Source organism: Salvia hispanica, chromosome 1 (genome assembly GCF_023119035.1).
Source record: "Salvia hispanica cultivar TCC Black 2014 chromosome 1, UniMelb_Shisp_WGS_1.0, whole genome shotgun sequence".
NCBI classification, from domain to species: domain Eukaryota; kingdom Viridiplantae; phylum Streptophyta; class Magnoliopsida; order Lamiales; family Lamiaceae; genus Salvia; species Salvia hispanica.
Genome location: NC_062965.1, coordinates 32,364,420 through 32,375,639, shown reverse-complemented (window position 1 = coordinate 32,375,639; position 11,220 = coordinate 32,364,420). Strand labels below are relative to the sequence as shown.

Genomic DNA, 11,220 nt, shown 5'->3' with positions numbered 1-11,220 from the left:
TATACACGTAGTGAGGTATCAATTCTCTTATGTTATTTATTGTTTTTTTCTTGATTGTGTATATGTCACTTTGCAATAGAATAGAAGCAAAAAAAAAGAACAAAATAATACACACAAAATGAACATATGAAATGACCAAAGTTGACAAGTTGGTGGTATTTCATGTTATTGTACTGAAAATTGTTTAATGTCTGATTTGAATTTGAAGTTTGAATTGATGTATATGCCACACAATATTGTGGTTGCCAGCTTGCCAAGCCCTTTAACTATCGATCTTAATCAAACCTAAACTAGAATCAATTGATGGGGTTGGATTAAGCATATACAAACAGGAAGTAAAATTATTCATATGTTAGCCACATGATTACTATATAGAAATACGATCCAAAAATATAGTCACACATTTTCAGTGAATGATGGAAAAGAAAGTTTGTAAGGCATTTTTGGCGAATAGAGATAGTTACATAATAATCAAATGGCATGACTCGACATTGACATTGCTGTCTTCAGTTGAGGAACAACCTTCGTTTTCCCAACATTATCTCATTTTACAACACATGTATAAAGGGCTAAGATTAAATGTTGGAATATCATCAAACGCATCATGTCAAAGCGATAAAAGAGAAACATGCATGTAAAAAGGACCAAGATTAAATAAGTAGTACTAGTATTCATTATTTACAGAAAGTAAATATTAGCACCTAAATTTGCATACCAGAATATCCCATGATATGAAATGGTGTAATTAGTATCACAGTTTAACAATGAAAATAAATAACAAAGCAGCAATTAATAAAAACTTCCAACACAATATTGCTTTAACTGTAGAGATCATCGTCATCAGCTGCAACAGAGCCTGCTGCAAAAGGGTCGGCAGCTCCCGCAGAGACCCCCCTGCTCTGCTCCTCAAATCGGAATTCTGCTCCGAATCCCCTCGACTGCTGGAGGGTCTGAGCAAACGCCTGGTACTTGCGTATGTCAGCGTCGCTCACACTCCTCCGAGCAAACTTCATCGATTCCTCGAAGTGTGCAGGTTTGATCTCTGCCACCTCGTCCTCGACATCTTCCTCCATAGCCTCGGGGTTCTCGCCTCTCCGTTTCTCCCTCTCGATATCCTGAGAGAAATGAATAGTCACATTCATAAAAACTTACTTGAGTGATAAATAAGATATGACAAATTTGTATACTCCTATTTATCATAATCTATGCATCTCGAGCCTATACCTTTTCGATGTTTTCTCTGATGGCATACTTGACTGCACGCTGACATATCTCGGTGATATCAGCGCCGCTGAATCCTTGAGTGTACTTAGCAAGGGCTCTTAGGTCGATGTCTTTGGAGATAGGTGACTTTCTCAAACACGACTTGAAGATTTGGTAGCGCGATTCCTCATCAGGAAGAGGGATGTAGATGAGCTGATCAAGACGGCCAGGGCGGAGGAGGGCAGGATCGATGATGTCGGGCCTGTTGGTGGCACCAATGATGAAGACAGTCTTCTTAGCATTCATTCCGTCCATTTCTGTTAGGAGTTGATTTAACACACGATCCGCAGCGCCACCAGCATCTCCTACACTGCTTCCTCTCTACAAAAGGGAGCCGTGTGAGCCACTGAAAAGCATCATTATTCAAAGTACGAATACAAAGAACTGCGTAAAACACACCTGAGTAGCAATGGAGTCCAATTCATCAAAAAATAAGACGCAAGGAGCAGACTGGCGAGCCTTGTCGAAAATCTCTCTTACATTGGCCTCACTCTCTCCAAACCACATAGTGAGCAGTTCAGGCCCCTTGACACTGATGAAGTTTGCCTGGCATTCGTTCGCGATAGCCTTGGCTAGCAAAGTTTTTCCACATCCAGGAGGACCATAGAAAAGAACTCCTTTCGAGGGTGACATTCCAAATTTCTCAAACTTCTCGGGATGCTCAACTGGATATTGAACGGTCTAAATTCGCAAGACCATATTAAAAGATCAGTATGGAAGAAAATAGTCAAATTGGAATATAGGTTTTGCACAATCAGAATTATCAATTGATGAAGAAGACATACCTCTTGTAGCTCCCGCTTGACATTCTCAAGCCCTCCAATGTCTTCCCAGCTAACATTGGGCACTTCAACAACCTATAACATTCAATTTGACAAATTAGTAGAAGAAGAATCACACGACCATTTGAATCAATATTTTGAAAATGCAAATGGGAAGAACCAAAATAAAACCCCTACCGTTTCACGCAGAGCAGAGGGGTTGCTCGTTCCAAGAGCAGTCTGGAAGTGCTCATTGCTGACAGCCATGGAGTTCAGTATCTCGGCATCAATGGAGTCATCTTCCAAGTCGATCACATCCATCTTCTCCCTAATGCATTGAAGGGCAGCCTCAGTGCACAAAGCAGCTAAATCGGCACCAACGTAGCCATGTGTATTCTTGGAAATTCTTTCCAAATCAACCTGCAATATTAAACAGATTCATAGTCTATTAAATTAGGAGGCTGTATGAACTATTAAAACTAAAGTTGTCTGAGCTTACATCTTCAGCAAGTTTCATGTTCTTTGTGTGGATACGAAGAACCTCAAGGCGCCCTACTTCATCAGGAACGCCTATGTCTATTTCCCTATCAAACCTCCCAAACCTTCTCAGAGCAGGGTCTATGCTGTTGGGACGGTTCGTAGCACCCATCACAATAACATGAGCGCGAGCCTTGAGTCCATCCATTAATGTCAGGAGTTGGGACACAATCCTCCTTTCTACTTCTCCATGGGTTTTCTCTCTCTTGGGCGCAATGGAGTCAATTTCATCAATAAATATAATGGAAGGCGCATTCTTCTCAGCTTCCTCAAAGGCCTTCCTGAGATTGCTTTCACTTTCTCCTGCCATTTTTGACATTATTTCTGGTCCATTAATACAGAAGAAGAAAGCACCAGTCTCATTGGCCACAGCCCGGGCAATCAAGGTTTTCCCGGATCCAGGAGGACCATAAAGCAGAATTCCTTTCGGAGGCTTCACTCCAATTGACTTGAAAAGCTGTGGGTGCCTTAGCGGCAGTTCTACCAATTCACGAATCTGAGCCATCTGTTTACGAACACCGCCAACATCATCGTAACCAACTTCATCCAACCTATCCTCATCCTCCCTTTTTACAGGCTCTCCCTCACAAAAGATTTCCGTATCAGGGGCAACAACACAGTATTCCGAAGGATCAGTTTCAACAACCTTGAACTCTATGCTTCTCATTCCTCCCCTCACAAGAAACAAATCACCTTTCCTCACAGGCCGATATGCCTCTAGGAAATATGCTGCAGAGATTAAAAAGAAGTTAGTTCCACGAATGTAAACAAAATCAGCACACTTTAACTAACCAATACTACTATATTCTAAAGAATAGGGTATCCATGAAAATTAACAAGAATGAATAGCTATCTTGATTATGTTGTTCAGTTTTTCTAACTCTATACAACAATTAAGTATGTTAACATTTTAAGGGAATATATAAACTGAAACACAGACCAACATCCCTGAGGCACGGCAGATAAAATAACTATCATAAATCATATTGTTTAAAACTGTTCGACTGGACAGGCTACCCAATTCAATTAAATCAATATAATCCCAGCCACAAACCCTTCTGAAATAAAACAACACAAAGCCAGAAAGTTGAAATCATAATCAAACTCACGTTTTAGGTAAGCATCAAAAAGGTTGCCAGTAACCCCTTCAATGGTGTCATCCACAGGGAGAATGTGGACTCGCTTCCCATACTTCACATCAGGACATAAGTGCACGGAAACGACATCTCCAAGTCTAACTCTGAGATTGTTCCGGACAACCTTATTCATCCGAATCTTTGGTTGCTCGCAGGTATCCTCAGCAAGGGCAATGCAGACAGTATCTTTTCGTTTCTTACCCTTTAATTCATATCATGACAACAAATAAGTAATGCAGGGATTAATGGTAAAAACATCATTGCTATATATGGCATAACAGCATCAATGATAAGTCTAATTAATTCCACAAGAATCAAGACAGAAAACCCTGATAAATGAACAGAGAATAATGGCATTACTCATCTCCCCTAACAAGTAACACCAGGACTAGTAATCGCTCAACTTAACACAGTACCAATGCAACCATCATATTGTACAACATATCAGATTAAATTAGGGTTACCTACATCTGCAAATTCTTTTTTAAAAAAAAAATCAACACCTAAATAAAAACTGATGCAGAATTCAACCATTCAACAAAACAAAGCTCAACAAGTTATTCAAAAAATACGAACAGAAACATAAGAAACTCAAGCTTCAAAACCCAAATTTAGCTGAAAACTGTTAATTAGAGAGTGACAGTAATAACCAAATTTAGATCTCAACTATTGCATCGGCAAACATGAAGCACCCCCTCCCAAATCAAATACGCAAAGCTCGAACATCCGAATTTAATACACCCATATATACTAGTAGTATGCGAGACGAAAAAAAACCTTGATCAAAATTGTGTCGCCGCGGAAAATCTGGAGCTTCTCCATAGTATCAGGGTGAAGAGAAACTACGGAATTATCATCGTTGATGGCCTCATCCACCACCAACCGATTCGCCGCCTTTTTCCTCTCTAAAATCGCAGTGCTAAAATCCTTCTTCGCGTTGCTACACATCATGAACCAATTAACAAAAATAAGAAAAGGAGTAGTCCAAAATCAACTAAAACCCAGATGAATTTCTCCATCAATGAATGAACACCAGCGAAATTCAATAATGCAAGGAAATACTTACGGATCGGAGGACTCTGGTTTGTTGCTCATGGTTGTCGAACTGCGTGGATTACTGAAAAGACGAAAATTTGGGGAAGAGTTGGGAGTTGGTTGATGAATTGCAGATATATAGTGAAATTTTGTTCGTTTCGTGTTACAAAAGAAAAGGTTGATTTTTATGTGCAACTCTTTTTCTAGTATTGGGTAATCCTCACTTGTATTTATATTTGATATTTCAATTCGTATCCAAATATGTTAAGGAGTAAATAATAAAATAATAATAATAATAATAATAATATTTTATTGTTATAAATATGTTAATTTGGTAACTACCATATTTATTTTTTTTGATTAAAACAAAAGATAAATATAGCTTTAATTTTGAAGAATGTATATCCTTCCAAATACTCCCACATTGGAGAATGATTTTATATAAAGAAAAGATAAACATGGTAACTTTCTATTTACTTTTTTTCTGGATGCTCTAATATTTTAAACGAGGAAAGAAAAAATAATTATAATAGAATTTCAATTTTTAGATATATATCAATTTAAATAGATATTCTAAAAATAAAATAATTATCTTCATTCAATAAATAGTTTTGATTATGAGAAAGATAGATATAGAACAAAATGGAATCAGTAGACTGTAGTATTAAGACTTAGAGCATCTCCAATGGCGGATTTCCCGTTGCCCTTCGGATAGGGTTCCGGGAAGTCCGTCGGGGAAGGGCGCCATTGTGGCTCGGAGAGGAGGACGCGGACGTCCCGAGAGGACACGGGAAGGCCGCGGCTTTCGCGGGAAGGGCGGGCAGACGTCCGCCGGTATTTTATTTTATTTTATTTATTTAAAAAAAAAAACTCTATATATATGGCTCGTTGAATTTCATTTCATTCGCACCAAGGTTAACAAGTTTCTCTCTCTAGATCTAAATTTCGGTTCTCAAGTATATCTAGAATGGCTAGTATAGGTGCGAGTGACAGGGGCGGGAGTGATAGTGATAGTGATAGTGATAATGACGAGTTGCAGGTCGCTATGACAGGGGCGATAGATCACTTGCTAGGGCAGGCGATCCAGCGGCAGCAGCAGGCGGTGGCACCGCGGCCGATCAGTCGTTGAACTATAGTACCTTGGGACCACATCGCTGCACATCATCAGTTATTTCAAGACTACTTCGCTCCGTAGCCGCGTTTTAATGATGCCATATTCCGGCGACGTTTTAGGATGCATCATCCGCTTTTTATGCGTATCGTAAGTGCTTTAGAGCATCGATACGAGTATTTCAGGTTCAAGGAGGATGCGGTTGGCAAACCTGGTCACACGCCAAAACAGAAGTGCACTGCCGCAATCAGGCAGCTAGCGTACGGAGGCGCGGCCGGCATGTTTGACGAGTACCTCCATATTGGCGAGTCGACAGCCATCGAGTGCCTGGAGTTTTTTTGCCAGGGCGTTAGAGAGATATTCAGGGATTGGTATCTTCGGAAGCCCAGCCCCGCAGACTGCCAATAGCTGATAGGTATGCACGGGTCGGTGCACGGGTTTCTCAGGATGTTGGACAACATAGATTGTATGCATTGGGAGTGGAAGAACTGCCCCGCCGCTTGGAAAGGGATATACACTAGGGGCTTCAAAGGCAAGCATCCCATGATGGTCCTTGAAGCTGTAGCTGACTACCGGCTGTGGATATGACATGCTTATTTTGGAGTAGCTGGGTCGAACAACGACATCAACGTCCTCCAGTCATCGCCTCTGTTCAATGATCAGTGCAATGGCGTTGGTCCCGCCATCAGTTTCGTCGCCAATGACAACCAGCACAATATGGGATACTATTTGGCGGATGGGATATACCCAAACTGGCCCGTCTTTGTGAAGACGATCAGATACCCATTAGAAGATAGGAAGATCTACTTTGCGGCTCGTCAGGAGGCAGCGGCTAGAACGTGGAGCGGGCATTTGGTGTGCTCCAGAGTCGATGGGCGGTAGTGAAGGGTCCTTCACGGATGTGGTATATGGACAGCATCAGTAATGTCATGTATGCATGTATTATTATGCACAACATGATTGTCGAAAGTGAAGGTCGTGAACTGACTCAGTGGACCAATGAAGATGCTACGGGGCCGGTCCAAGCCACGGTGTGGCCACCGCGAATGTACGTATGGGGGTACCTCATGACGAGGCCGATCGGATGCACGCATTTGCGACATGCGGCAAACACAAGCCCATATACAACTTCAGAACGATATCATAGAAGAGCTTTGGACGCGGAGGGGTGGACGTTGATATTTTAATTTTCTTTTGTTTGAATTGTAATTTTTTTTAATGATTATGTAATTTTTTTTTATTAATGAAAGTTATGAAGTTGTTGCATCCCCGTCGGTATTTGTGAATTTGTGAATTTTTTTAATTGCGAGAAGTCCGCGCGGGAAGGGTAATGGGAAGGGCGGATTGTGCAGTGGGAAGTCCTTATGACGTGGCAGGAAGTGTGTTTGGGAAGGGCGACGGGAAAGGCGTGGGGGAAGTCCGCCCATTGGAGATGCTCTTAAGAATCCATGATAACTGAGCCCACTTAATCTGACCCGTTAGTTGGGCCGACGGTTTTTGGGCTTGTCAGACATTGACACACATATAGCCAGATTTGAATCAGGTTTCTAGCCCGAATTTTAAATCTACAAAGGCCCAAGCCCAAAGAGCTCATTCCTACTGGGTTTTGGTGTTTTTCCCGTTTAACCACCTCCTACCTCTCTCTCTCTCTCTCTCTCTTAGTGACTGAAATGGAGGAAGCACAGTATGAAATCGATTTGGGCAACCTTACGGCCTTTGACCAGCACCATCAATTCGCGTCTCCCCCAACTTCCAGGTTTGTTTTTTCTTCTCCTACTTTTGTTCATTGCTACTATAATTTTGTTTTTCGTTGTGTATGTTGGGTGACAAGTTGGAATTTTCTCTCCAAGCATTAGCAGTGGAATTTTATGTTTAATTTTGTTATAGGGAGGACATTGTAAAGGAAACAATTGAACAGGCTACCAAATTGGTTCAAGCAGTTGCAGATGCTCTTTTCAATTTGCCTTCGACGGAGGATCCTGACGGCCCCCTGGTCAAATTGCCACCACCTACTGCCAAATTGCCCAGAGAAAAACCGGTAAGCTGTCTATTTTTCCATGTATTTGAATGCGGGAAATGATATAGCCTAGAGGCATGAACCAGTTGCCATATGCTAGGTGAACATGTTGGCGATTGAAGTAATTAATTAAGTGCTTTAAAGCTACCCTCTTATGCATAATCTTTTGTATGCTCCGATTGCTAGGTATTGGGTACTATTCCAGTTTTGTGTTATAGGGGAATGATCAGCATAGATTAGGACACTAGAGGGTTTCTCAATTGGTGATTTTGCTTTAGGACGTGATGTTGTCGTATGGAACCACGATAACTAGACTTATATATTTGGATGAAACTATGACAATCTTGCTTAGGGCATCATCTTACTCTTGTTTATAAAATATATGGATATGGATTCTGTGGCTCATAATGGCCACTGCTCGATGTGGTAGTGACTAGTGAACTAACATGAAAATTTTGGACTTCCTGGATATTGAGGACAAGAATATTTCTGCTGCATCAGATAATGGCAACCAATAGTCAGCATTGGAGATCATAATGGAAAATTTACAAAGTACCTGTGACCTTTAAACGGAAAAATGTGATAACTCGGAAAAGAAATGAAACGCGCTTCATTTTCATCTGCTTTATGCTATAAGTTGTTTTTTGGGTTTGATTTTTATTATGTATAAAATTCTTGTTTATTATATTTTCAGCTTCCGAAGCCTAGACCTCCTACACAGTGGGAAGTGTTCGCCCAACAGAAAGGTATGCTTTGGTTTTTATAACAAGAAGGAAATATTTTCTTTACTTTCGATAATTGCCGACCTTGACTAGTTGGAAACTATTGGGTCCTTATTTAGGTATTCAAAAGCGGAAGAAAGAGAAAATGGCCTATGATGAGCAAACCGGTACCTGGAAGAGGCTCCATGGTTATGATCGTGTTAATGATGACAATGATATACCAATCATTGAGGCCAAGGCTACTGATGGTATAATATCAATTCCCTTCTTTTTTTCAAGCTAAAATGCTTTAAGAATTGCCTAAGAAACCCATTTTTTTTTTCTTTTTGCTATTTTTATGGAGCAATGTATGAATAAACTTATGTTATGTCAATGGGATTGAAAATCATTACACAAGAACTTTTTTCGCTTGGCATCACAATTGATATTAAACCTGTTTAGTGAAAAATTACGGATTTGTATGTAAATATGTTTATTTTCTATCCTGATAATATGATAATATTAGCATATAAATCTTCTCCTCAGACTTTAGTAATCAGTCTTTCCTTTTTCCAGAACCTGGAACCGATCCTTTTGCTGAGAGACGTAAAGAGAAGAAAAGCAGAGTTGACAAACAGGAGGGTAATAGATTGAAGAACCTGAAAAATGCTCAGAAAGCAGGTGCCTTGCCAAGGTTATCTTTTGACCTCCTTTAGATATAGGGATTGTATCATTCTGCTTATCTATTGGGCAGTAATATTTGGCATGGATCTGATTGGAATTCGGAAATCGCATCCATTGCAAATAATTATCATATATGAATGAATATTATAATTTACTTGCAGTACTGACATTTCTCAGTTATCTTTAGAAACAACTAAAGTTCCTTACGTAACACTCAGTTGAGGGTTCTACACTGGGATATAGAATCACATTATTGCTATGGTGACTGATATAAATGGGAAATAGGTACTTTCATATTGCCAATAAGAGGAAGGGTGTTAGTTGGTTTTTTGGCAGCGGAAAATATCAGTGGTTCTTGTCATGATAAGTTGACTAACACTGCTTTTATGGAAGAAGGTAATGCCATAAATATACACCGATTTATTTTACTGACTGAGTTGAGATTACTAGTCTCTTATACATCCGTATTTAAGGATCAGATGCTGGAATGTTTTGGCAAAGTCTCAGCTCGTGAGAGCTTCTGGGGACAGGAATGACAATTGAGTGACTTTTATTATTTTTCTGACTTCACAATAAACCATGATCTCACTCCTTCCTACCTTTACTTTTATTCTATAATAATGCCTAGTCACTACAGAATTAGGATAGCTGCTTCTCTCACCAGCTTCTTGATTGCTCAACATTTCCCATTTAGTGATGATACCATTCATATTTTTATCTCGACTTTTGGTTGTGCTTCTCGTTTGGTCTAGTCCTCTTCGATATTAATGTACTCGTGCTCTTTATATGCCAAAATCCTGTCAGCTTTGCCAGTTGGTTCAGTTTTATAGCAATGCTTAATCCGAATGGCTATATTATTTGCAGTCATATTCAACTTGCTGTGACTGCCTTACCTATAACAGGAACACAATCACAGCCTAAGAGAGTTAGCAAAGATGTGTTACAAAATGTCGCTGGCATGGCAGCAACTGCAACAGCGAGCGGTGGGAAATTTGACAAGAAATTGCCAGGGGAAAAGCCTCTGAAGCATGAAAAGAAATATAGGAAGGTCTGTCTTATCACCCTTTCCTTTAGCTTCACTTCTTATGATGGTCAACGATACCTGGCTCATTGCTTTTCCCATTTATAATCGGTTGTGCAGTACCTACCTGCCGTGGAAGGATCAGGTATGGGAGCCATCGAAAAACAGCAGACTGAGAATGTCTTGAACAGGTTGATGTCCAAGCACTCTCATCAGATACTCAATGTAGAAAAGGTGAGTCTCCATTTAGTTCCGTGTCTCATTTTCCATAAATGTACAAAAATCATTCACCATCCAATTCATCGAAATATAGGCTGTGAACATGTACAACGTGAAAAAAGAGAAACACCAAAGGAGACGAGGTGGTCAATCGTCAAACTCAGGCAAGTTTAAGGCGAACAAGAAATCTTTCAAGAAAACATCAAATAAAGGCCACTCTTCCTCAAGTAAAGGAAAATCAAAATGATGCTCTCATCTGTCTTGATCATATGGGGATGGTGGTATTTTTGTTAGGCACTAGTCAATTAAATTAAACTGGACATGGCCAACACTCACATACCTTGTTTCTAAAAAAAGTATTTTAGAGGAATGTATTACTTCTGATCTATTGTGCTATCAAAATTTGCTGTTTTCTAAGAGTAGTATATTGTGTCTCTATCTGTGAAGGTTGGCAGTATACAACTGCAGTTACATGCTGGGTTTCCCAAAATCTGAGCTACTCTTGCGAGAGTATGATAATATCATAGATATATTATGTGCATACGTACTTTGACTAATATTTAGGCCATAACCTCCATGAAAAATATTCTTTTATGCTCGAAATTTTATTATAAGCAAGCATTAACTTGAACAAGTCTAAAATCTCAAATCGGGAATTGTTGTTCTTATACATTAAATCATTAATGTGTTAGTTTCAGTACTTATATTTTGGTCCATAATTAACAATTACAATTG

The 11,220-nt window shown here is 39.8% G+C and overlaps 2 protein-coding genes across 3 annotated transcripts; one reads left to right on the top strand and one right to left on the bottom strand.

The window, feature by feature from the left end:
* Nucleotides 1-633: 633 nt before the first annotated feature.
* Nucleotides 634-4,922, bottom strand: LOC125223892 (cell division control protein 48 homolog E-like). The gene is made up of 9 exons (XM_048127205.1): nucleotides 4,764-4,922; nucleotides 4,475-4,637; nucleotides 3,671-3,899; nucleotides 2,524-3,290; nucleotides 2,223-2,444; nucleotides 2,049-2,120; nucleotides 1,663-1,944; nucleotides 1,225-1,584; nucleotides 634-1,115 (listed from the first exon to the last, which is right to left on the bottom strand). Exons 1-9 carry the CDS (start codon nucleotides 4,790-4,792, stop codon nucleotides 819-821), a joined length of 2,421 nt encoding a protein of 806 aa, XP_047983162.1. The 5' UTR covers nucleotides 4,793-4,922; the 3' UTR covers nucleotides 634-818.
* Nucleotides 4,923-7,456: 2,534 nt separating this feature from the next.
* On the top strand, nucleotides 7,457-10,902 carry LOC125205076 (ribosome biogenesis regulatory protein homolog). 2 transcript variants are annotated; one of them, XM_048103901.1, is made up of 8 exons: nucleotides 7,457-7,599; nucleotides 7,731-7,881; nucleotides 8,555-8,606; nucleotides 8,702-8,830; nucleotides 9,138-9,242; nucleotides 10,148-10,293; nucleotides 10,387-10,500; nucleotides 10,580-10,902. In XM_048103901.1, exons 1-8 carry the CDS (start codon nucleotides 7,514-7,516, stop codon nucleotides 10,730-10,732), a joined length of 936 nt encoding a protein of 311 aa, XP_047959858.1. In that variant the 5' UTR covers nucleotides 7,457-7,513; the 3' UTR covers nucleotides 10,733-10,902. The 2 variants fall into 2 exon arrangements, with proteins under 2 accessions (XP_047959858.1, XP_047959851.1); XM_048103894.1 differs by having other exon boundaries at nucleotides 7,458-7,599; nucleotides 9,138-9,255; nucleotides 10,110-10,293.
* Nucleotides 10,903-11,220: the final 318 nt, after the last annotated feature.

What these genes read in the sequence shown, in the direction of transcription:
- LOC125223892 (XM_048127205.1), bottom strand. Translation starts at nt 4,792, where the DNA reads ATGAGCAACAAACCAGAGTCCTCCGATCC. An exon ending in GCGACACAATTTTGATCAAG is followed by an intron (nt 3,900 to 4,474) that starts GTTTTTTTTCGT and finishes TATGAATTAAAG; the next exon opens with GGTAAGAAACGAAAAGATAC. An exon ending in TCAAGCGGGAGCTACAAGAG is followed by an intron (nt 1,945 to 2,048) that starts GTATGTCTTCTT and finishes TTGCGAATTTAG; the next exon opens with ACCGTTCAATATCCAGTTGA.
- LOC125205076 (XM_048103894.1), top strand. Translation starts at nt 7,514, where the DNA reads ATGGAGGAAGCACAGTATGAAATCGATTTGGGCAACCTTACGGCCTTT. An exon ending in AAAGCAGGTGCCTTGCCAAG is followed by an intron (nt 9,256 to 10,109) that starts GTTATCTTTTGA and finishes TATTATTTGCAG; the next exon opens with TCATATTCAACTTGCTGTGA. An exon ending in ATGAAAAGAAATATAGGAAG is followed by an intron (nt 10,294 to 10,386) that starts GTCTGTCTTATC and finishes TCGGTTGTGCAG; the next exon opens with TACCTACCTGCCGTGGAAGG.